General features: G+C 44.3%; 1 protein-coding gene across 1 annotated transcript in view; it reads left to right on the top strand.

Annotated features, from left to right (window-relative positions):
- The window catches only part of LOC138295473 (xanthine dehydrogenase/oxidase-like), a 794,335-nt gene that overhangs the window by 371,016 nt on the left and 397,371 nt on the right, over positions 1-25,948 (top strand). Inside the window, exon 20 of the mRNA XM_069233806.1 lies at positions 24,869-24,965. Coding sequence (XP_069089907.1) covers positions 24,869-24,965 — 97 coding nt within the window. The remainder of the gene's footprint in view (positions 1-24,868; positions 24,966-25,948) is intronic.

Raw genomic sequence — 25,948 nt, 5'->3', positions numbered from 1 at the left:
ACCAGCCCTTGGTGTTTTTCTAGGTTCAATCGATACAGGTCCAGCCTTTCACACCCGGGCAAGAGGTCAGCAGGCATAGGTCAGCACGGCAAAGCAGGGGTCCAGCGGAGTACACTCCAGCAGAGTGGCGGTCTGTCAGCAGCACAGCAGTCTTGTTCCTGTCAGAGTATCCACAGGACCAGAAGGGTACTGAAGTGGTGGTGCTTTAGGTCCTTCTTTTATACACAGTTATGCCTTTGCAGTGGAGATAAGTTTCTAGAGGCATGCCTTTGAAGTACACAGATGCCCTGCCTTCACTGCTGTGAATCCAGACTAACTACAGGGAGTATGCAGCCTTTTGCATAGAGACAGGACACACTTTGTTTAGGTTTAAGTGAGACTGGGTCCAGCTTCTCCCTCCAATTCGGCCAGTGGTAGCCCACCCAGTCACACCTAGCACCAGGTCATGTGACCAGTGAGAGGCAGCAGACACCAAATGGTTAAGGCAAGAAAATAGCAACTTTCTAAAAGTGGCATTTTCAAAATTGGTAATTTAAAATAGGATTTCACCATAAGTTAGGAATTTTAGTTACTGTTAGACTTGGCATCCTTGGTGTGGTCTCCCCTAACTGTTTGCCTCTGTTTCCCAGGTTGTTGATGTGTGCTGGGCTCTGTTTTTGTTACTCTGGGCACTTTACCACTGCTATGCAGTGCTAAAGTGCAAGTGCTCCTATGTAAAATGTATGTGTAATTGGATTTCCATTATTGGAATATTCGATTTACTGGTAAGTCCCTAGTACAGTGCACTAGAGGTACCCAGGGCCTGTAAATCAAATGCTACTAGTGGGCCTGCAGCACTGGCTGTGCCACCATTAGTAGCCCTTTAAACATGGCTCAGACCTGCCACTGCAGTGTCTGCGGTTTTAAACTGCCAATTCGACTTGGCAAGTGTACCCACTTGCCAGGCCTAAACCTTCCCTTTTCTTACATGCCATCCCAAAGGTAGGTCCTAGGTAGCCCCATGGGCAGGGTGCAGTGTATGTTTAAGGTAGGAGATATAAAAATGTGTTTTATATGTCCTGAGAGTGAAATACTGCCAAATTCGGTTTTCACTGTGCAAGGCCTATCTCTCTCATAGGTTAACATGGGGGCTACCTTTAAATGTGATTTAAGTGTAGATTCCCTTTGGGAGCAAATGGACATGTGGAGTTTGGGGTCTCTGAACTCACAATTTAGGAATACATCTTTTAGTAAAGTTGGTTTTGAGATTGTATGTTTGAAAATCCCACTTTTAGAAAGTAGGCATTTTCTTGCTTAAGCCATTCTGTGACACTGCCGGTTTGTGGATTCCCTGTCTGGGTCAGTTTGACAGTTGGGCTGTTGGCACCTGTCTCTACACCTGAAAGGGCTGTGCCTGCCCTCACACAATACAGTCTCCAACCCCCTGGTACAGTGTCTGGGGCCTGGCCTGGGCAAGGCAGGATCTCACAAAGAGAGACTTTCCTTTGAAATAGGCTGTAGCCGGCTATCCGGCTGCACGGACCCCATGTCAGGAAAACGCTGTTCGCATAGCCGTGCGAACAGCGTCTCTGGTTGTCCTGACGACCAGGGGGCCGGCGTCGGAAACGCAAACCCGGATTTCCGGGTTCTAAGGGACATGAAAAGCAGCGACGGGCGAAACGCGGAGAAGGAGGACGCCGACGGAGGAGCCGCTGAGACGGAACGAGAGACTGAGGAGGAGGACGCCAACGGAGGAGCCACTGAGACGGAACGAGAGACTGAGGAGGAATCAAGGACGCCTCTCCAGTCGAGAACAGAAGATCCTGCTCGCGGCAGAGACTCGGGAAACTGGAGAACCCAGGAACCTACTAAAGAAACAACAAAGCCCCGCCCCGTCCCAGGAGGGGCGTGGCTCTCGAAGGTATGGTCCCTTCTGAGGGACAAACAGTTATTTCACCTAGGAAGGAACGAGAGGAGGGGAGGCCAGAGGGAGAGGGAGGGAAATTGAGGAGAGGGAGGAGTGGAACGGGCGGAAAAGACTAGTTTTAAGAGAATAGTTAAATTAAGAGAACAGCACTGTGGGTGAAGTCAACAACACTAGAATTGAGACCTTAATAATTTCGGACCCTCCACAAAGGCTGACCACCTCACACCCTACCACTCATTATTTCCCACATATACACCCGGGGTCACTCTCTCTTTTCCCTTTCTCTATTCTCTTTCTCCCTCCCCTTTTGTCCCTAACCTTCTATACGACTACTGTAGAGGATAAATACCCCGACTTACCCTCCTTTTTCCTTCTTTTTCGGTACGCCGGGAGACCCATCCAAGGAACTTCGCCAGCCAAGCATGAAGCTGAAAAAGGGACAAAGGGAGAAACTGACCTGAGACAGCCCCAGGATATTTACCACCACAATAATTGTAAAATATAAATAAACACTTTTTGTCACTTACCTGAGTCTCTGAGTCCTTCGGTCACCAACCCACGTCACATAGGCCTACTTCAAAGGCCAAAATGAGTATAAGAAGGGCACCCAAATTCCTGAAAAATTGGATCACTTCTGAAAATCAAGAGGAACCTCTGCCAAGGAGAAGAGATGAAGAGAAATGCTGCCCTGTCTGTGACTGCTTTGTAGAGCTATCCTGCAGTTGCTGCTTCTGCCTGTGAAAGGGGACAAAGACTGGACTTTGTTGTGCATTTCTGCTTGTGAAGAAATCTCCAAGGGCTTGACCTGAGCTTGCCTCCTGTTGTTGAAGTCTCAGGGCCATCAAAGACTTCCCCTGCTAGCACCTGGGCTCTCTGCTGAGACTCCTGCCATGCCAAGTGGTGCCCTATCCAGTTCCTGGGCCCTTGAAAGCTGAAGCTTGCAGACAAAGACTGAAAATCCATGCACAGACCACTGTGCGGGAAAATTTTGACAAACCTTCGGAGACGCGGCTGAGAAACGACGCACCACCAGCTTCACGGCTGAAATCTATGCTCCACCTGCATCGCGGCTGGAATATCGACGCCACTCGGCTGGAGAAACAACATGCAACACCCGCTAACAGAGGCTGATAACCACATAAACCCGTGCAGCGCGTTTTTATGATACCGTGCGATCGGATTTTCGATGCAACGTCACTGGGTGCGGAAAAACAACGCAAAGCCTGCCCGGACCCAAGGGCATCGCTCTCCTGCGGAGAGGAAAAACGACGCACGCCGACCTGACCGGAGGAGGAACGACGCACGGTCTCGCTTGCAAGTGAGAAATCGATGCATCGCTGGCCTTTTCTGACGCACACTCGCCCGTACGGTGTTATTTTGACACAACCCAGGTACTTTTTCACGCTAACAGTGTTAGCACTGTTTTCTAAAGGATTTAAGACTCTTTTTTCTTTTTAATTCATAACTTGACTTGTGTATGGAGATTTATGTCATTTTAGTTGTGTTTTGTTTAGATAAATATTACCTACTTTTCTAAACCTATGTTGTGTCATTTTGTAGTGTTTTCACTGAGTTACTGTGTGTGTTGGTACAAATACTTTACACCTAGGCTCTGAAGTTAAGCCTGCTTGCTCATGCCAAGCTACCAAGGGGGTGAGCCGGGGTTAGCTAAGGGTGATTCTCCTTTACCCTGACTAGGGTGAGGGTCCTTGCTTGGACAGGGGGTAACCTGAATGCCAACCAAAGACCCCATTTCTAACAGTTACTATTCTAGAGACATCAAACATTAACCACTTTTATCTCTTCCCATTTGGAAATGACATTTATAAAAAGTAATACAGTAACTCCAATGTTATCCTATGGGAGAGATTGGCCTTGCAGTAGTGAACAATAAATGTAAGTTTTTTTCACTATCAAGACATGTAAAATTTAAAAGTAAATGTCCTATTCTTTAAATACATTGCACCTTCCCCTCTGGGCTGGTCAGAGCTTACCGTAGGGGTTACTTATATGTATTAAAATGGAATGTTTGGGAATGCCAAAAGGTTTATTTTGCCAGGTCGAAATGGCAGTTTAAAATGGCAAACACAGGCACCGCATTGGCAGGCTTGAGACATGTTTTAAGTTGCTACTTAAGTGGGTGACAATACAAGTGCTGCAGGCCTATTAGTAGCACTTAATATACAGACCCTGGGTACATGTAGTACTGGTTTACTGGGGTATTAGAAGCAAATTAAATATGCCAATTGGGGATAAGCCAGTATGATCAGGTTTAAAGTAGAGAGTATGAGCACTTTAGCACTGGATAGCTGTGGTAAAGTCCTAATGCCAACAAAAATTAGGTCAGGAAAAATGGAGGGGGAAGGCAAAAAGTTAGGGGGAAAACTGCATCCTTAATTTGTACAATAAGCAAAAATCCATCTTGCAAGGTACATCCAGATTCCACAGCTCTTTACAAGTAAACATAATGCTACACCCATCCCCAAAGGTATGAGTATACGTGTCAGGCAATGGTGAAACAAAATTAATGAATGCCAAGACTCCTTATAACGCTGTGCACTCTTAATAATATCATTAATATTTCAAATTCATCAAACTCATAGCAGGGTTCTTTCACATTCTCCAAGTTAGTTTTGGACGCCACAGGCAGTAAGTGTGTTTTGTCTGATTCACACAAGGGGGTTTTCTGAAAAATACACTGAATCATTCAACCACACTGACCTGGTGTTTTGGACATGTGGAAAACTATGTGGTTGCAATCGGCCTGACCATGAATGCAGACTAACAGGAACTGAAGAAAGTGATGGAGAAGCTTAAATACATATCAACAAGCATTGGCAAATGTTATATCTTAGAACAGGACTGAGCGATAACAGCACGGTCTCCTGGCAAGCAAGAAGACAGCATACCTTTCATTCCCTTTCGGAGTATGAAGTTCATCTTGTCTTTAATGCTTCATGGGTGAAACCATATTTTTCTCGTTCGTAGCTTCTTTACTTTTAGAACCATCGCCTGTCATGGTGCAAAATCAACCAGAATAAAAGGAGTGCTTCCCCAATTTTTCAAGGGTGCCTTCAATTTTTGATACGTTGGAAGGTTATCTATTTAGTGGATGCTTTTGGAAAGGTGCTTCTTCAGGCCATGTCCCCTTGTTGTTTTGTTTTTTGTTCCAGCAGCAGCCCGACATCTTCAGGAAGGGGACATACTGGTATTTCTCATAAGGGGGCATGTTCCCTTAATTTTATGCGATGAGAGAGAAGGTAGTATGTCTTTACATCTCACACCTGGCCGCGCAACAGTGATCTGCAGCAGTTGTGGAGCACTGACTCCAGAAGGTGGTTGGCAGAGTGTGAAGATACAAAAGATTTCACACGTGGGGTTATTTTCCCTTTGTCTGCCCACTCTGTTATCTTTTTTTCTCTGATTCTTGACTCTGCCCTATTTTTCTGTAACAGGGCTAAGCTGGGATTCTCTTTCCTGGAAATTTGTATGCATTCAGATTCTCGACCATAATATCAGGGTGGTTTTAAATCTTAAAGCTTAACTGTAAACTACAATCAAGAATTATCCAAATTGATGAGGATTTGTTTCTGCCATTTGTGACTTATTCCTCCTGACTTGGACCCTCTTTCTAAGATGTTTGACACTGTTCACTTGTGCAGGCTGGAACTGTGGCTACCAGGGAGGGTGCTGCCCTTTCCTCAGGAAATCCAGAAGAGACCTTCAATGCTTCCAGCCCTTGACAGCAAACCCAATAGGTGTAATGACAACGTTGCGCTGTTAAAGCACTCATAGGACTGTTGCTCACAGTGGAGTGCAGTAAATATACAATCAATTGCGAACAAATGGCACAAAAGAAAGGATTTAACGTGATATTTTGAATAAAGAAGCTTGCTGTAATCCTATATCCCTTTGCAGAGTTGAGTAAAGATGATTGCCAGAGAATGGCTTTATTGCGGTAGATTTCCCTTGCTAGCCTGTGTGGGGAACTTGTTAATGTGAAGGAGATGGCTTCAGTTTTTTGGAGCACTTAAATAACGTGACATTTGCTCCTCTTCCACACCTGGGGCACAAGAACGTTTTCACTAAAACACTACGGGCCTGATTTAGAACTTGGCGGATGGAAAACTCTCACAATGTGACGGATATCCTGTATGCCGTATTACGATCCCCATAGGATATAATGAATCGAAGTAGGCGGACAGGATATCCGTCACATTTGTGATGGAGTATTCCCTCCGCCATGATCTAAACCACGCCCTACATGTGGTCACTGTTGGTATTGTGCTTGGAGGAGTGATAAGAGAATGAGCCTAAATGATGTCTTACTTATTAAATAGAGGGAGACACACGGACGCCAGTCTTTAAAGTAACTAATGAGCAAAATTATGTTCTTGCTATTTTGGAGATAAGGTTAATCAAGGCAACTTAACATAAAAAGTTAATGACTGATTCTATTTGTTTTGGCATCCGATGTCCATGAAGCACGAATTTAAAGGACATTGAAAAGCTACTCCTGGATTTAAATAAAAAGAGTCATCTTAAGGAGGCTAAGTGCAGTCAAGAGTGATTTTAATCTATTTGCATGTGCCATTTTTAATATCTTTATTAACTATTTTGCAGTGATATGTTACAGTAGTTGTGCACATAGAGGCAAGATGAAATGGATTCCATTACTGTCCCAGTGTTTGCCCCGTCTTACAATTCTAGGCATATCTTTATCTTACAGGAGTTGCTTGTTGCGGTGCACTCAGGCCCGTAGGTAAAGATGAACTTCTCTGTGGCCAAAAGGAACACAAACAATTAAACCATAACAATAACTTTCAGACCCTGACTTGCTGGCTTGTGCATCCGAACAACAAAAGGAGGGGTGTGGGAAGGTTGGTTGGCCCCAGAGGCTTCAGAGAAGATGAACTTGTTGTGAAATGTGTATTAGTCTTTTGTCACCTTACATAGAGTCAGAATCCATTCAGTGTCCCTGGGAAAGGTCTTGTGCATGTCACACCCCCAAAGTGGAGTTCATTATGTTGGTGGCCCATCAGCCCCAATGTCACTCACCTATGTGTGAACGTCAGAAGAGATCTGCTACGTTGGCCTTTCATCTCTTTTGGCTTGTACTACTTCCAGGAGGACATTCCAGCGGTCCATCCCAGTGACATTGTGGCGACTCCCTATTGTGTTTTGAAGTGTTGCTCTCATAGCCCTATTCCATTTTTCCACATCCCACAGCCACTGTGTAGGGCTGTCAAGTCTTCCACCCCATGGTGATAGTGCACTTAGCCAACACCAACTCCAGATCTATGAATTTGGCAGTGTGCCTATGTTTTGATGGGCATGGTAGGAAGCCCGGCAGTCAGGTCTTAATGTCTAAAGTAATGTGTCTATATGTGAGTGAGCACAGTACCGTTGTGATATGTTCCCAGTATCAAGTAACTGCATCAAAGAACCATACCATGTGTATAAAGTCCGCTGCAGGCATTAAACAATGTGGCAGGTATCTAATGCTCCAGGGGACAACTTAGTTACCCGTCAGGTATGGTTAGTGTAGATAGTTGAATTGAGTTATTTAAATAGGGATTCCTCATCATGCTTTTTGTGTATCCCAATATCTTGTCCCAATATGTTTCTGTGATCTTGATATCAAGTATTCCCTCCTATTCTGATTTGAGCGAGGCTTCTGTGTACCGTGATGGATATCGAACCAGGTAAGTCTGTGATGGCTCTTCCTTGTGGTCCCATATGTAATGAATATGCAAAGCTTAGCATCTGCTAGCAGTTTGACCTCCCCTCCACCCTCTGTGTTTCTCACTGCAGCCATCAGTGCATTGTGGATGAGTATTTGGCCAGTACCTAGATCCCAGTTATCCGTCAGGGTAGCATAAGCAAAATGGATGCCATTGGAAAACATGTATCCAACAGTGAGCGCTCCCGCATCCGTCCACGCTTGATGGTCGTTGTGTGTTGTCAATGCCTAAAAAGCTCGAGAGAATCCAGAGCAGGAGCTCTGATGCACGTGTCTTTGTCAGTTGTGCTCCAGTCATTTACCATAGCTAACAGTGCCTTGGTACTGGCACCTCCTTGGGGGCTTCAGTTGGTAGGGATGCATCTCTCAGCATGGTCTCACATAGGGAGATGAGCACCATCACTCTTGTCAGTCCCCCCTGCATGACACACAATCCTGGTGTCAGCCATCTCATCTGCCTATGTAGCTGCACACCTAGGTAGTAGGCCTCATAATTCAGAGGCCTGAGGCCCCTATTATCAATCTGTCTCTGCAGCGCGGCCAATGCACTTAGTGGCCTCTTTCGTCCCTAAATCAGCAGACAGAGCACCAATATTGCTGAAAAAACTCATTTGTTATGTTAGTGGCAACCCTGCCTGAGAAATAATACAAAACCCTGAGCAGTAATAGCATTTTTGCTATGGCTATCTTGCCCATTGGCGTCAGCGGTAGCACATCACAGAAGGCCAGCGATTGCCTGGTGTTACCCAACACACGGCCTAAGATTCCACTATAGAGCTGGGCTTCGTCTTTATAAATTTGTACTGCCAGATATTAGAAAGTTTCCACCTGCCACAGTTTTGCCCTGACCTCTGGTAACCGCATGGAAAGCTGTGCCGCCACCCACAGCAGGAATGATTTGTTCCAGTTTACTATCAGTCCAGGTGCTTGGCCAAAAGATGACAGTAGTACCATCACTCCCGGCAGTGAGTGCTCAGGGTTATGTAGATACAAAAGTGTGTCATCTACGTATATAGAGATTATGTGCATGGTGTGGGGCAAGTGCATTCTCCACTTAGGACATGGGCTAGCAGTTCCATTGCTAGGCCAAACAGGAAGGGGGACAGAGCGCAGCCCTGTCTAGCCCACCTCTCTATCAGTTATGCCTATGACACAGTCTTGCCCGTGCAAACTTTTGCTGAGGGACGCATGTACACGAGTTGTATCCAGTGCTTGATTTGTAAATGAAAACGTGCCGGTGTCCAAAGCTCTCCTCTGAAACATGCGTCTGCTGCAATTAAACGTGCGAGAACAGAATACTGAGGCAGCGTAATCCTCAGGCTATCTCGGGCCTCTTCAATCCATATAAAGCCACCCCCTGCCCCTTTAGCTCACTTTTGCAGCTTTCTACTTTCTCCCTTTGTGACGCTTTTTCGCTTTTCCCTTCTTCTGTCTTTCCCATATGTGTCTTTTGCTCGCAGCAAATGCTTGAGACAGAAGAATAAGCCCCGGCCCTCAAAAATAAGTGTTGGTGCTCAGCACCGGAAACAACAAGCACTAATTAAGCACTGGTTGTATCCATAAAACAATGTTGGGGACGAATCCAAATGTTCATAGGACCATGACGAGTTAGGCCTACAGGATTGTGTCTGATGCTTTTTCAGTGTCTATTGAAAGAAGGACCAAAGTGTCTTTTTCGAGTGTTGCTTCATCAATGACATGGAACAGTCATCAGAGGTTCACTGCTATGTGCAGGCCAGGGACAAAGGTCGCATTGATCCTTAGGGACCAGCGTTGATAGGTATTGCTGGATGCGGAGAGCCAGCAATTGCCCTGGGAATTTCATGTCTGTATTAATCAGTTACAGTGGGTGGTATGACGTGCATTGAGGGAGTGGTTGTCTCTTTTGGGTAGCACCCCCATCAGTGCCTCTCTGACTGCGTGAGGTCCCAGGTTGAAACGCCTGTAACAACATAGTAAACAGCCTTGGGGCCAAGGTAGTCGGTTATGCCTAGTAGAATTCCGCTGGAAGTTCGTGGGGCCGGGTACTTTCCCTGTTGGAGGCTGTTCGATGACTGTCACTATTTCTTGCTGTGTTGTGGGAGCCTCTAGAGCTGTATGTTTGCCAGATATCAAGCCACCTCTATCTCAGAGTACTCCTACATGTCCCTGCTAATGTTGCATCTTTGAACACTCGCAAAGGAAAAAGAGCACCTTATAAGCAGTTAGCCTATTGGTAATGACAATCTGCAGTTGAAACAGCATTACCTTTAAGGTTTTTAAAGACTGTGTTAGTGAAACCACTATGTGCAGATCACATCTTTTAGGAATGAACAACATATTCTCTGATTGCCAGCCCTTTAAGCTTCAATAATGTACTACAACAGGGCGTGTCAGTTCCATTACAGTATCAGTCTTGTGTATGTCCAGAAAAAGAGACCTCTTGTGTCTAGCACAGTCACCCCGCTCTTGACTTTTAGCTCCCCTACGAGGCAAGGTGGATGCTGGAAGGAGAAGGTGACCCCAGACACATCCATTCTGACGGACATGGTGTCTGTTCTGTGGGGGGTGCTCACGGGGCAGATGAAGGGGACAGCATCTTCAAAACCAGACATTGAATGGGTGACAAACATGGCACTGAATTTGTTAATGGTTACTGCAATGTGCTATATTAATTGCCTTGTTATATTTTTAAGTTGGTGAGTATATATTGTTTATGGTGCATATAATTTGCATAAACTAGCAAATACTTTATAGCATAGTATTAAATATGCTGTCTTGTGTTTTCTTTTTTTACTGTGAGAAAGTATCTTTGAAGCTGTTTCTTTCAACAGGTTTACATTCACAAATTGCATGCAAATATTCTCAACCTGTTATAACCCATAAAATCTGCATGAAAAATTGGCCTTCTATCACCTTATTGTAGGAAGTTGGCTCTGAATATACTATTACAAAGTAAGAAATAGTGTGCACAGAGTCCAAGGGTGCCCCTTAGAGGTAAGATAGTGGCAAAATTAGATAATTCTAATACTCTATTTTGTGGTAGTGTGGTCGAGCAGTAGGCTTATCAGAGGGTAGTGTTAAGCATTTGTTGTACACACACAGGCAATAAATGAGGAACACACACTCAAAGACTTACTCCAGGCCCATAGGTTTTTATACTGAAAAATATATTTTCTTAGTTTATTTTAAGAACCCCAGGTTCAAGATTTAATTAAACACTTTAAATGCAAGGTACTTCACTCAGATACTTTAGGAACTTTGAATAAAAGCAATATCATATACAGTCTTTGTAAAAATGTCAATAAGCTATTTTCAAAGTGGACACTGTGCAAAAATCAACAGTTCCTGGGAGAGGTAAGTAAAGATTAGATTAGGAGGTAAGTAAAACACTTACAAGTCTCAGTTCTGGGGCATAGGCAGCCCACCGTTGGGGGTTCAAGGCAACCCCAAAGTTACCACACCAGCAGCTCAGGGCCGGTCAGGTGCAGAGGTCAAAGAGGTGCCCAAAACACATAGGCACCTATGGAGAACAGGGGTGCTCCGGTTCCAGTCTGCCAGCAGGTAAGTACCTGTGTCCTCGGGGGGCAGACCGGGGGGGTTTTGTAGAGCACTGGCGGGGACACAAGTAGGCACACAAAACACACCCTCAGCTGCACAGGGGCGGCCGGGTGCAGTGTGCAAAGCAGGCATCGGATTTTAGATACAAAACAATGGAGGGACCCGGGGGTCACTCTAGCAGTGCAGGCAGGCACAGGGGGGACTTCTCGGGACAGCCACCACCTGGTATTAGGCAGTGGGTCGCATGGGAGTCATTCAGTTCCTTCACGTCCTGGGGGCTGCGGGTGCAGTGTTGGTTCCAGGCGTCGGGTCCTGTCAACACCAGGACAGTGCGCGCTCTACGGGCGACTAGAATGCAAAAACCCAACACTCTCAAGATAATGTAATTTATGCATTGTACTGATATGTTATTGTTTAACCTTTTGCATTGCAGAATTCAATCCAGAAGATTCCATTTCTTTCCTTGTGGTTATTTCATGATATTCATTGTTCGCTACCATTCCTTGGCAGTTACATGGTGGCATTCGAATCGGCAAGACACGCGATTCCTTCCTCGTGTTTAATTCATGTTATTCATAGTGCGCTACCATTTTTTGGCAGTTACATGGTGGCACTCGAATCGGCAAGACGCGTGATTCTTTCTTCGTGCTTAATTAATGTTATTTACTGTGCGCTACCATTCTAAGACATTTCCTTGGTAGTATTCGAGTGGACAAGTCGCGTGATTTATTTCTTGAATCTACGTTGTGTTATTCATGGTGCCCAACCCTTCTTTGGTGTTTAATACTTATATAAAAACCTGCAATGTGCGCCATTCACTTTCCAATGTTTTGAGAGAACACAGAAAGACGAGAGTTCTAGATGTACTGCTGTGTGTTCCTGATATGTATTCTTAAAATAAGATTCATATGATGGTTCAGAAATTACTCAGATTGTTTCCTGATTCTCATGCTAAAGAAAGTACTTGAATCTGAAAGTTTTATCTAACTTCTCTTGCTTCCCCACAGGTATTCAAGTCATCGAAAAGCCTAGTCATTTTAAGACTATTCTAAGGTTGTTCATGTTTTCAGAATGACAATGCTTAGAGTCATAGCATAGTACTGATTTCATGAAATGTAATTTTGATGTTGTGTGTTTTAACCTTTTGCTTCCTACAGGTCTCCTTCCCAGCTGTTCCCTTCCTAATCCCCTTTTCCCCACTTGGACTCTCTTAGACTCTGTGACAAATCTAATCAGAGTATTGGAGCTGTCTTGTGGTGGAAGTGTTGGGAACGTGCACAGACCCCGAGGATCTGGTGACTCTGACAGAATAGTGAGCCCACAAATTATTATCCTCCTGGTTTGTGTATGTTCTTAGCATGGCCACACTGGACGAGCTAGTCAAGGCTATCACCCAGCTCCAGTCAGAAGTGGTATCATCAAAAGATTTGACAAATAGCCTAGCTGCGAGAGTGAGTCAGTTACAGGATAAGGTAGAGAGGAAGGAACAAACTCCCACAGGTGTGTCTTGGCCAGGTACTACTTCTCAGACTTCTGGAGGTAATCAGACAAACATTTCCCTCAATGTTCCTTCAGCCATTCCTTTAGCTCCCCCAGAACGTTTCTCAGGTGACCCTTTGAAAGCGCAATCTTTCCTGGTTCAAGTGGAACTACACTTCACCTGCAGACCACATACTTTTCCCGATGCCCATTCCAAAGTGGCTTTCTTGTTGTCATATCTGTCTGGAGATGCAGCTACCTGGGCTATTCCTCTTGTGCATAAAGATAGTCCTCTGTTGTACAACTGGAGAAATTTTGTTTGTGAGTTTGAGCGAGTTTTTGATCGTAGAACTGTAACACTGTCAGCAGATTGTGAGCTATTAGACTTACGCCAGGGGAATCAGGACTTAGTGTCATATTTAGACAACTTTAATCAGCTGGTCGCTGGGACATCCTGGCCAGAGGAAAAACAAGCGGCCTTCTTGTACAAGGGACTCAAAGAGGAGTTAAAAGATATCTTGGCACACATCGACCCGCAACCTACAGACTGTCAAGAATTAATAAAGCTTGTCCTGAGGCTTGATCATCGTTTAACTGAACGAAAAGGAACGCGTAAAAAGACTGAAAAATATTCCTGGTGTGTTCATGATAACAGAGACTCAAGAAATCCGAAAGAAAGAACGCCTGAACCAATGGAGACTGGAACCATCAAGAGACCTTTAACCAAAGATGAAAAGGACCTACGCAGAAAAATGGACAATGTCTCTATTGTGGGCGGAAAGGTAATTTCGTCAAAGACTGTTCAATCAAACCAAAGAACAAGCGAGGCCCAGAAGGTTGGAAGTTCAGAAGGTTGCAGACAATGCATCAGTTGAGTCGGAAAAGTAAAAAACCCAAGATGCAGAGAAGGGATGCTCTTGTGTGTCAACGTGGACCCTTCACAATCTAGACATCTCAAACTGGGAATAAGAGTTCAGGTTAAGAAAAAAACCTATTTCAAGAAGGCTCTAGTCGATTCTGGGGCTGCCGGGAACTTTGTTGACGCCCAGTTGGTTCGTGCATGGGGGATCCCATGCATTGAAAAGAAGACCCCAGAAATCATCCAGGCAGTCGATGGAAAACTCTTGACTGGAGGTCCGGTAACTCTTCAGACTGTCCCCTTGTCGGTGATTTGTGAAGATAAAAATCAAAGAAAGAAACATAAAGAGAAACTTATCCTTGACGTGATCCATGCTCCCCAGTATGGGATTATCCTTGGTTTGCCATGGTTAACTCATCACAATCCAGAGATTAATTGGGCAGAGTGAAAGGTTGTGTTCTTATCTGCGCTATGTAAAGAACGATGTCTCCAAAGGACTCAAGAATCGGAAGTTCGCAACTCTTACATAGCTACCGCCGCAGAGAAAGAAATTCAGTTGCCCAAACAGTATTCATCTTAAGAAGATGTATTTGATGAGAAAGAAGCATAGAACTACCTCCTCATAGATCTTATGACTGTCAAATTGATCTAGTCCCATGTGCGGTACTTCCCAACTGTCGTGTGTATGCCTTGTCAGAAGAAGAAAATCAATATTTACTAAAATACTTGGATCAATTCTTAGAGAATGGAATCATCCACCCCTCTAAGTCTCCCGCAGCTTCTCCTTTGTTTTTTTTGTTCCGAAGGCGAATGGAAAGCTTCGAACTTGTATCGGCTATAGGGGTTTGAACAAAATCACCATCTAGAACAAATATCCTTTGCCCCTAATTCCGGTCTTACTGGAACAAGTTAAGAAAGCAAAAATCTACACGAAGCTTGACCTTCGAGGTGCTTATCATTTGGTTAGAATGAGAGAGGGTGACAAATGGAAAACAGCATTCAAAACAAGATATGGCCTTTTTTAATACAACGTCATGCCTTTTGGTCTGTGCAATGCTCCAGCAGCATTTAAAATTTTCTTGAATGACGTTCTTAGAGAGTACCTCGATATATTTGCCATAGTCTACATTGATGACATTTTGATCTACTCAGACAATGAAAATAAACATGTCCAACATGTCAAGAAAATTCTGGCAGCCCTTCGTAAACACCATTTATATTGCAAACTAACCAAGTGTGAGTTTCATGTTACCACAGTTGAGTTTTTAGGGGTTATCCTTACCCCTCAAGGTGTGGTGATGGCAGAAAAGAAAGTAAAAGCCTTATCTGATTGGCCCACCCCAAAGACTGTTCGTGATGTACAATGTTTCCTGGGGTTTGCAGATTTTTACCGGAGGTTCATAAATCATTTCTCCCAGACAGTGGCTCCAATTACTAAGCTATTAAGAAAGAAAGAAAAATGTGTATGGTCCCCAGAAGCCGATCAAGCCTTTTCAACTTTGAAAGAAGCTTTCTCCACTGCCCCAGTCTTGACTCATCCAGATGCGGATTGACCTTTCATAGTGGAAGCTGATGCTTCAGATGTGGCGATAGGAGCAGTCTTGTCACAATGAAACAAAGACACAGGTCAGCTTCATCCTGTATCTTACATGTCTTGGAAGTTGAACGAAGCCGAACAGAACTAGGTCATTGCTGAAAAAGAGTTTCTGGCGATTCTGACGCCTTTAAAGAATGGATACATCATTTGTTGGGTGCCAAATATACTGTCACAGTATATACTGATCATCGCAATCTTCAATTCATGAGTTCTGCCAGACTTTTGACTCCTTGGCAATTACTCTGGATGCTGTTTTTTGCCGAGTTTGATTTTGTGGTAACCTTCCGGCCTGGTAAAGATAATCGCAAAGCTGACGCCTTGTCCCACCAAGAGTCTACCACATTGCTTGCAGTTCAAACCTCCAGAGCTATAATTGCTCCTGACAAGGTCCTATGTATCATAAAAACAGAAGATTTCTTTGAAGACAGCTGCAATTCATTCACTGTTGAAAAATGGCAGACGTGGGCCCAAGCAGATCCCAAAAGGTCAATCAAGCAAGGATTACCCTTTCATGACGCTTGTTTGTTCGTGCCCACTACCAAACTTTGCAAGATAGTGTTTCATTGGTTGCATGTTATAACTACGGCAGGTCACCCAGGTACTCCTAAAACTCTTGAATTAATCCAATGCTATTTTTGGTGGCCTACCTTAACAAAAGATGTAAAAACAATGGTAAACAACTGCGAAGTCTGTGCTCGCACTAAAACAAGTCATTCAAAACCAAAAGGGTTGCTACCCCCACTACCAACCCCAAGTCGTCCGTGGGAGCACATTTCTTTAGACTTTATTACTGGTCTGCCAGTGGTTCAACAGCATTCAGTAATTCTGGTGGTAGTAGATAGTCTTACGAAATATGGACATTTCATTGCCTGTAAGAAGTTGCCCACCTCTAGTGAACTGGCAACTATCTTACTGAATAGAGTGGTTTGTTATCATGGACTGCCAAAAGTGATCCACTCCGATCGGGGGTCGCAATTTGCCTCCAACTTCTGGAAGACATTGGGGGTCATTTCAACCCTGGCGGTACAGGACCGCCAGGGCTGAAATGAGGGAAGCACCGCCAACAGGCTGGCGGTGCTTCCAGGGTCATTACGACTGCGGCGGTTTTCCGCCACAATGGCCCCGGCGGTATTAATCCGCCAGGGGATTATGAGTCCCCCTACCGCCAGCCTTTTCCTGCCGGTTTTAACCGCCAGGAGAAGGCTGGTGGTATGGGGAGTTGCGGGGGCCCTGGGGGCCCCTGCACTGCCCATGCCAATGGCATGGGCAGTGCAGGGGCCCCCTGACAGGGCCCCATGCGGTTTTTCACTGTCTGCTCTGCAGACAGTGAAAAGCGCGACGGGTGCAACTGCACCCGTTGCACGGCTGCAACACCGCCGGCTCCATTTGGAGCCGGCTCCGATGTTGCGGCCCAGCGGGGATGTCATAATGGGCACCGCGGGAGTGCGCCCGCCATGCGGCCGCACGGCAATTACAACAATGTTGTAATGAGGCCCATGGTGTAAAACACTCTAAGTGACACTATCTACTAGCCACCATCCTCAAACAGATGGTCAAACGGAGAGACTAAATCAGACTTTGAAGCAATACCTACTTGCTTACGCTGAAAAAGCACTTCATTCTTGGACATCAATGCTCTGGTTAGCTGAGTTAGCCTACAACAACTCCTTCCACACTTCTACTGGCGTTACACCATTCTTTGGTTTGTTTGGCTATCATCCTGACACCTTGCCCATCACAATTCCTCAAGAAAGTTCTCTTAATCCAGCTGTGTCAGAAACCATTCAACATTTGCATCAAACCCAGAAATTGATTCAACAGCATTTAGAAAAAGCCAAACAAAAATACAAAAAGCATTATGACAAGAAACATCGTGAGGGACCGCAGTATCAACCAGGTGACAAAGTGTGGCTTTCCACAAAAGATATAGACTTCAAGAAGAAGCACATGTTCAACCCCAAATTTATAGGTCCTTGCACTGTCCTTCAGCAAATCAATCCCGTGACCTGTAAACTGCAATTGCCCAGATCATTACGGATTCATCCAGTGTTCCATACTTCCCTCTTAAAAAAGGCAGTCCAAAAGGTCCGCCCTCATCCAGCTCCTGTTCTAGTACAGGGGGAAGAAGAATACAAAGTCAAGAAAGTGTTGGATTCTAAATTGAGAGGGCGTAACCTATGGTACTTAATCTCATGGAAAGGTTATGGCCCTGAAAGTAACTCATGGGTTTCCGTATCTGATATTCATGCTCCAGTACTTGTGAGACGCTTTCATCGTCTCAATCCAGACAAACCAGGCCCTAGAGCGCGCCTGGGAGAGGGGAGTACTGTCAACACCAGGACAGTGCGCGATCTACGGGCGACTAGAATGCAAAAACCCAACACTCTCAAGATAATGTAATTTATGCATTGTACATTTTGCATGTTATTGTTTAACCTTTTGCATTGGAGAATTCAATCCAGAAGATTCATTCTTAAGGTGCTTATAAATACTGTTAATTTGCAATGTATTGCTGCAGGCTTTCAGAGTGAGTCAGGGTCTGGTCCCTTTCCAGGGCCTTCTAGAAGCTTTCCCTACAGCATGCCTGAGTGTGGTTGTGGACTGGGCCAAGACTCTATAAAAGGGAGCCGGCCCAGCTCCACGTGCTCACTATTCAGAGGTCCCGGTGCAGATCAGCAGCAACTCCCTGAGCTCCTGTTCTGGTGGCCTACCTTGAACTTCCAGGCCTCTGCGCTTCATACTACAGTGGTGATCCTTAGTCAGGGCGGTAAGACGGAGGTTGGGCTGGGCCCCTAACCCCGTATTCGAAGACGCTCAAATTCTTGGGCCTAATTCTTCATGTTAAACAATTTGCTCTTGCGCGTGTAATTGTGCGTTTTTGACTTTTCATGGCATTTGCATGCTCGTATTCGAATCGGGCAGACGCGCAATTCTTTCCTTGTGATTAATTCATGATTATCATTGTGCGCTACCATTCCTTGACAGTTACATGGTGGCATTCGAATCGGCAAGACGTGCGATTCGTTTCCTAGTGGTTTAACCCTTGATGTTCATAGTACGCTACCATTTCCTTGGCAGTTTCATGGTGGCATTCGAATCGGCAACACGCGCGATTCTTTCCTTGTGTGTAATTCTTGATATTCATTGTACACTACCATTTCCTTGGCAGTTTCATGGTGGCATTTGAATCGGCAACACGCGCAATTCCTTCCTTGTGTGTAATTCTTGATATTCATTGTACGCTACCATTTCCTTGGCAGTTTCATGGTGGCATTCGAATCGGCAGCAAGCGCGATTCTATCTTTGTGTGTAATTCTTGATATTCGTTGTACGCTACCATTTCAGTGGCAGTTTCATGGTAGCATTCGAATCGGCAAGATGTGTGATTCTTTCCTTGTGGTTAATTCATGATATTCATTGTACGCTACCATTCCTTGGCAGTTACATGGTGGCATTCGAATCGGCAAGATGCGCGATTCCTTACTCGTGTTTAATTCATGTTATTCATAGTGCGCTACCATTTTTTGGCAGTTACATGGTGGCACTCGAATCAGCAAGACGTGCAATTCTTTCTTCGTGCTTAATTATGTTATTTACTGTGCGCTACCATTCTAAAACATTTCCTTGGTAGTATTCGAGTTGACAAGTCGCATGATTTATTCCTTGAATATATGTTGTGTTATTCATGGTGCACAATCCTTCTATGGTGTTTAATACTTATATAAAAACCTGCAATGTGCGCAATTCACTTTCCAATGTTTTGAGAGAACACAGAAAGACCAGAGTCCTAGATGTAATGCTGTGTGTTCCTGATATGTATTCTTAAAATAAGATTCATATGATGGTTCAGAAATTACTCGGATTGTTTCCTGATTCTCATGCTAAAGAAAGTACTTGAATCTGAAAGTTTTATCTAACTTCTCTTGCTTCCCCCACAGGTATTCAGTCATCTAAAAGCCTAGTCATTTTAAGACTATTCTAAGGTTGTTCATGTTTTCAGAATGACGATGCTTAGAGTCATAGCATAGTACTGATTTAATGAAATGTAATTTTGATGTTGTGTGTTTTAACCTTTTGCTTCCTACAGGTCTCCTTCCCAGCTGTTCCCTTCCTAATCCCCTTTTCCACACCTGGACTCTCTTAGACTCTGTGACAAATCTAATCAGTGTATTGGAGCTGTCTTGTGGTGGAAGTGTTGGGAACGTGCACAGACCCCGAGGATCTGGTGACTCAGACAGGTCCCTTGTTACAGGCAGTCGCGGTCAGGGGGAGCCTCTGGATTCTCTCTGCATGTGTCGCTGTGGGGGTTCAGAGGGGTCGTCTCTGGTTACTCACGGGCTCACAGTCGCTGGGGAGTCCTCCCTGAGGTGTTGGTTCTCTGAATTTTGAGCCGGGTTCGTCAGGTGCAGAGTGAGAAGTCTCAGGCTTCCGGCGGAAAAATGTGCATACTTGGAAAGTTGCTTCTTTGTTGCAAAGAAGTAGCTGGTTTTGAACAGGGCCGCTGTTCACAGGAGTTTCTTGGTCCTTTAGTCCGGGGCAGTCCTCTGAGGCTTCAGAGGTCGCTGGCCCCTGTCAGATGCGTCGCTGGTTGCAGGTTTTCGAAGTTGGAGACAGGCCGTTAGGGCTGGGGCCAAAGCAGTTGTTGTCTTCCTCCTTCTCTGCAGGCTTGTAGGTCAGCAGTCCTTCTTCTTTCTTCAGGTTGCAGGAATCTGATTTCCTGGGATCTGGGGAGCCCCTAAATACAGAATTTCCTTGAGGGTGGCTACACCCTCTTTGTGCCTCCTCCCTGTGGGCACATCCCTAATCCTATTGGGGGAATCCTCCAAACTCAAGATGGAGGATTTCTAAAGGTAGGGGTCACCTCAGCTCAAGACACCTTAGGGGCTGTCCTGACTGGTGGGTGACTCCTCCTTGTTTTTCTCATTATCTCCTCCAGCCATGCCACCAAAAGTGGGGGCAGTGGCCGGAGGGGCGGGCATCCCCACTAGCTGGGATGCCCTGGGGCATTGTAACAAAAGGGGTGAGCCTTTGAGGCTCACCGCCAGGTGTTACAGTTCCTGCAGGGGGAGGTGAGAAGCACCTCCACCCAGTACAGGCTTTGTTCCTAGCCACAGAGTAACAAAGGCACTCTCCCCATGTGGCCAGAAACATGTCTGGTGTGTGGCAGGCTGGCAGAAACTGGTCAGCCTACTCTAGAAGTTGGATTGGTATTCAGGGGGATGTCCTCTGGGTGTATTTTACAATAAATTGCACACTGGCATCAGTGTGCATTTATTGTGCTGAGAAGTTTGATATCAAACTTCCCAGATTTCAGTGTAGCCATTATGGAACTGTGGAGTTTGTGTTTGACAAACTCCCAGACCATATACTCTTATGGCTACCCTGCACTTACAATATCTAAGGCTTAGACACTGTAGGGGCATAGTGCTCATGCACATATGCCCTCACCCGTGGTATAGTGCACCCTGCTTTAGGGCTGTAAGGCCTGCTAGAGGGGTGACTTAGCTATGCCACAGGCAGTGTGAGGTTGGCATGGCACTCTGAGGGGAGTGCCCTGTCGACTTAGTCATTTTCTCCACATCAGCACACACAAGCTGTGCATGTGCTGAGTGAGGGTCCCCAGGGTGGCAAAAGACATGCTGCAGCCCTTAGATACCTTCCTGGCACCAGGGCCCTTGTTACCAGGGGTACCAGTTACAAGGGACTTAGCTGAGTGCCAGGGTTGTGCCAATTGTGGAGACAAAGGTACAGTTTAGGGAAAGAACATTGGTGCTGGGGCCTGGTTAGCAGGGTCCCAGCACACTTTCTATCAAAACTTAGCGTCAGCAAAGGCAAAACGTGAGGGGGTAACCATGTCAAGGAGGCATTTCCTTACACTGTTTTGTAAAATCGACCTCTGCTTCTTTCTACTTTCTGTCTCCCTCTTCTGTATACTAGTCACTCTAAAAATCTCATGCCTAACTGCCTTAAGGCTCTTTGGGAACCATAACAATGACTCTTATTTCCACCTAAGAATTGTGTCTCACCTAGCCCCCCTCTAATGATCATATCTATGTTGACCATTACCACAGAATGCATGGAATGAGCAAGCAAAACTAATCCCAGTAACCAGTTGACTGACCACTAATTTGGCCCCCAAGTAGCGTGATACTCGCCGCAAAGCTCTTCAACGCCTCATAAGGGGTAGTAAGCGCTATACAAATACAATTTATAATTTACTAATTCATCTGCTTTTCTTTATGAGTAAATATGTACAGAGCAAGTAGTGTTGCCCTACTCAATCCTCGCAATCTGGATTGAGCATGCAACATGTTGACACCAGGATCCGTGGCTCGTGTCCTGACAGCCACTTGGTGGTTTCCCCAAAGTTCATTATCGAACGAAGCACCGTTGGCTCAAGCTGGATTGATTTTATAAACAAAGAAAAAGCAGTTTTGGGAATAAACCTAATGGCAGTGGTAACCGGCAGACCCCTGTAAAACTGTCACTCAAAAACAAACCACAGTTAAAAGAAATTCCAGCCAGTTTCAATGACTCCACACCTCCCCAAATGTAGCTAGTATTCAGTATTACCTAGTCCTTCTGATGGGTATTATAAGTTTGATTGAATGTGATTAAATACACATTATTTTTTAGATTTTGGGGTGAATGCGTGTTGTCCCATTAATCTATAGGTGTTTTATACGTTTACCATAAACATACAAATTTGGGCACATTGACAAAGGGCTTGAACTTGTGAAACCAGCCATTCTGCATACAGCACTTACATGCTGAAATTTCACTTCTGTTTGCCTGTGCAAACACCCTATTACTACAGATGTAAGAATGTGATCGAAGGTGATGTGTTCTGCTGTCTGACTTCAGAAAGGTTTGAGTTGTCTGAAGATTTAATTTCCTCAGTGACTGATCAGTCAGTGTGTCAAGAGGTGATTCAGTGGCTGAAGTATCTGCCCACAGGTGTTTTGTATATGGCCTGTGTGTCTAGAGAGAAAAGTGGTTCCTGACTTTATTGTGGGAAAGAGGGTGTCTTTTTCTGCGAGAGAATGAGGTCTGTGGCTGACAGCCTCAGCTGTGATGAGTTGTTAAAACTTTAAGCTTTTACTTCTCTCCAGCCCTGAAGATGTTCAACTGCTGGCCTTCCTGTTTTTTTTTTCTTCAGGATCCCAGACTGGGACAATCCTTGGCATTGTTATTTTTTCTAGTTCAGGCTGTCCCTACCGAATAACTGGATCTGGGCACAGTAGCTTTATTCCTCACAAGACATTGTGATCAGGAGTTCCTTTTGATATCTTTGAACTAGGGGGCGCTTTTACCTGTAAGAGGTGAGAGATCTTGCCTTCCTGATTCCTCACCAGGATTCTGTGAAGTTGGTGTTTCTTCATTATTGTGTTTATAAAGAATAAAGCAGAGATTGCACTACCCTTTATCCGTCTCTCTCTTCCTGACAAGCGGTTTCTTTAAGTATACCAAAAGTTGTAAAGGTCACGTCTGGTCTGATGTTAATGTATTGTTTTCCTTTCTCTGCGCCTTGTTTTTGACCTCTATTGAGAATTGTAATTTAACCCCAGTTCTACATGTTCTTCTGTCCATATGGACCAATGTTTCCCCCTTTAAAACAACACTGGTAAAACGACTTTGGCCTATTATTAGTTTTTTCAAGGCATCTCTAATTTCAATAAACGTGTACCTAGTAACGCAGTGGTTCCCAACCTGTGGTCTGGGGAACGGGGGAAAGGGGGGAAGCCTCCTCAGGGCGTCCGCGACTGCTTACGGTATTAAATAATATTAACAGGTTAGAAAAGTGTATATAAATAAATTGGCTACATTTACAATATTTTTTTTTAAACATACTGTAAATGTCAAGGAATTTGAATTTTGAGGCTAAAAATCAAATTAGCATCCTCAGATTGGTTCGTAGGAGCAGCGCAGGTGCGTCAAACTGAATATAGTGTGGTCTGTGTGGCTTCAATTGAACTTCGAAAGCTCTAACCTTCGTATTATTTATTTTTTTTTTAATTTATATTTCTTTACAAATTAAATAAAATGTGTTATCATTAATGCATGTATTTTATGAATGCTTACTTGTGTATTTTATGTGCATTGTTTTGGTTCAAATCATCTAAAATGTTTAGGCTGTTAAATTAGAAAAAAACCGCTAGGAAGAAGGACATAGGAAACGGGCGCTCACAGTAAGTCCATACAGTCAAGTTCACAGAGTGTTTTTTGTCATGGTGCTCATGACAGGAGGATCTTCCTGACTCCTCCAATGTTTCAAAGGAAACTGACAGTAGCAACAAACAGCTGTCAGAGCACTCACAAGAGTAAAATTTAAGAGTATGGTGATGTAATAAATCCTCTGTGTGAAGGGCAATCACGCCAGGCTCTGGTTCAGGATAAATTTATTTCTTGAAGTAGTTCAATCATGATAGGAAAATGTCCTTGAAATCATATACAATTAGCCTCCACAGCCAACACGTGTTTCGTCCAATGAGAGATCCCTCTCACGGACTTCATCAGGGCTGTAAAATTGAGAACACATTTGTATCTAAGTACATGTCATCTCAGACAGACAAGTTAAGAGCAGAAATTATCATGAGTTTTGTGCAAGAACAGAACTTGACTCAAAATGTTTGACCCTTTATAAATGGATTACAGCACATTTTCTATTGTCCAAATTTTGGGAGATTAAGTCACATATAGCATGTTTTGACTTGCACAAAACTCATGATAATTTCTGCTCTTAACTTGTCTGTCTGAGATGACATGTACTTAGATACAAATGTGTTCTCAATTTTACAGCCCTGATGAAGTCCGTGAGAGGGATCTCTCATTGGACGAAACACGTGTTGGCTGTGGAGGCTAATTGTATATGATTTCAAGGACATTTTCCTATCATGATTGAACTACTTCAAGAAATAAATTTATCCTGAACCAGAGCCTGGCGTGATTGCCCTTCACACAGAGGATTTATTACATCACCATACTCTTAAATTTTACTCTTGTGAGTGCTCTGACAGCTGTTTGTTGTTTAGGCTGTTAACCCCGCCTTCCAGTAATGATTCAGTGGGGGGTCCCGGAATCCAGGAATAATTCAGTGGGGGGGCCGAGTTTCAGTAATGATAAAGTGGGGGCCTACAAAAGTCAAAAGGTGAAGAAACACTGTTTGTGTGCAATTGACCTCAAACACAGTGTAACTTTCCTTTTCACTGTCTTCCTTTGTGATGCGCACCTATAGGGGCGTGGGGCAAACTGATACCTCCATACCTAGTGTCTGATATATCTTTGGATTAAATAATATATATCTTTTGAATATTTCCCTCGCTAGAGAACTGGTAGCTGAGATCAAAAGTTAGTGTATTTATCTATTAAACTGAAACAAATCTGAACTGTCCATGAGTAATGTCATATGTAGGGTTGTAAGCAGTGCATAACAGGGGTGTACGTTATGGTTAGTTAATCTAATCATAACTAGAAATTCCGTGTTTTTTAGGTTTTGTTACGTAACCATATTTGTGATTTAACTCTGTAGATTTAAAAAAAAAACGTACTTTAATGTCATAAAACCAAAGGTAACCATAACTTCACTTTAAGTTTTGATTTTTGTCAGTGTTTGGCAGATCACTGTGCACTGAAGGTCACGGGTTATGTAATCCAAGTGAAATAGTTTAACATGTTAAAATGTGCTAGATATGATTATGCATTGGCATTTTAAACCATTATCATCAAATGTACTTTCATTTCTAGGAAGCTATTGCAGCAGAGTCTTTTTACAAACCCATCCTGAGAATAGAACATGGCGATATCGAACGAGGATTTAAAGACGCTGATCGCATCCTTGAAGGTGAGATTCGTCCTATTATTTTAATCAGCTTATTCAATGCTCCCAATATACCGTTCATCATTAGAAAAATGTGGATGCCTAGTTAACTTAGCCTTCTCCGGTTAATTCATATTCAGGATCTTTGAAGGGGAGAAACAAACAAGTGACTGGTAAAGTGCTTCAATTAATCTCATCCAATTGTTATTACGTCAAACTGCGTTCCAGTCAATCTTTTTTTTTTATTATGAGACCAGCCATATGCAAATTATAATTGGTCTTGCACAAAGAGGAAAAGTCTATCTCTAAATGCCAGGCCAGGGACCTTCCTGATGGGAACACAAGCATCTTTAGACCAGGTTCAGTCCTGTTGGGCGTCCGCAGCGGGTTGCAGCATGGGTCATATGAAACAGTGAACACTAGGCCCACATCGGGCATGCCATCCCACTTGGGCTGCTCTTTATTTGATCCGGTGGTTGCTGGTGAGGCCCACTGGCACTTATTGTTCCTCATCAGACAACGATGAAGATCAAGAGAGGGGAAAACCAGACAAATAGAAAGGAGGAGGAAAGAAAGGCAGAAAAACTGTCACAAGGGAACAAAGCAGGAACCTGCAAAAGTGAGGTAAAAGGGGAGGTTGAGTCTGGTAGTGGATTATAGATGCACTGAATACGCAGCCTTCATATTCAGCGCATGGGCGTTTAGTAGTAGCAGCTTCTGGCCAGCACTTTGTCCACCAGTGCTCATTGTTTTACAAGTTAAGTGCTTCACTAAGAAATACAGAAAAGAAATGTATGTCGGAACAACGCATGCTGGAACAACGCATGCCTGAACAACGAGGTCGGAACAACAACTGCGGTGTTACCACTAATGCCTTTACCGCGAATGCATTACCAACAATTTTTCATTGTAAAGGCATTCCTGGTAAAGGCATCAGTGATAGGCATGCATGGTTCCAGCATGCGTTCCCCCTTGTCCCCCCACCCCTAAAAATTACTGCAACCACC

Source organism: Pleurodeles waltl, chromosome 5, assembly GCF_031143425.1.
Source record: "Pleurodeles waltl isolate 20211129_DDA chromosome 5, aPleWal1.hap1.20221129, whole genome shotgun sequence".
In the NCBI taxonomy this organism is placed as follows: Eukaryota; Metazoa; Chordata; class Amphibia; order Caudata; family Salamandridae; genus Pleurodeles; species Pleurodeles waltl.
This window is presented reverse-complemented; position numbering and strand designations above follow the sequence as displayed.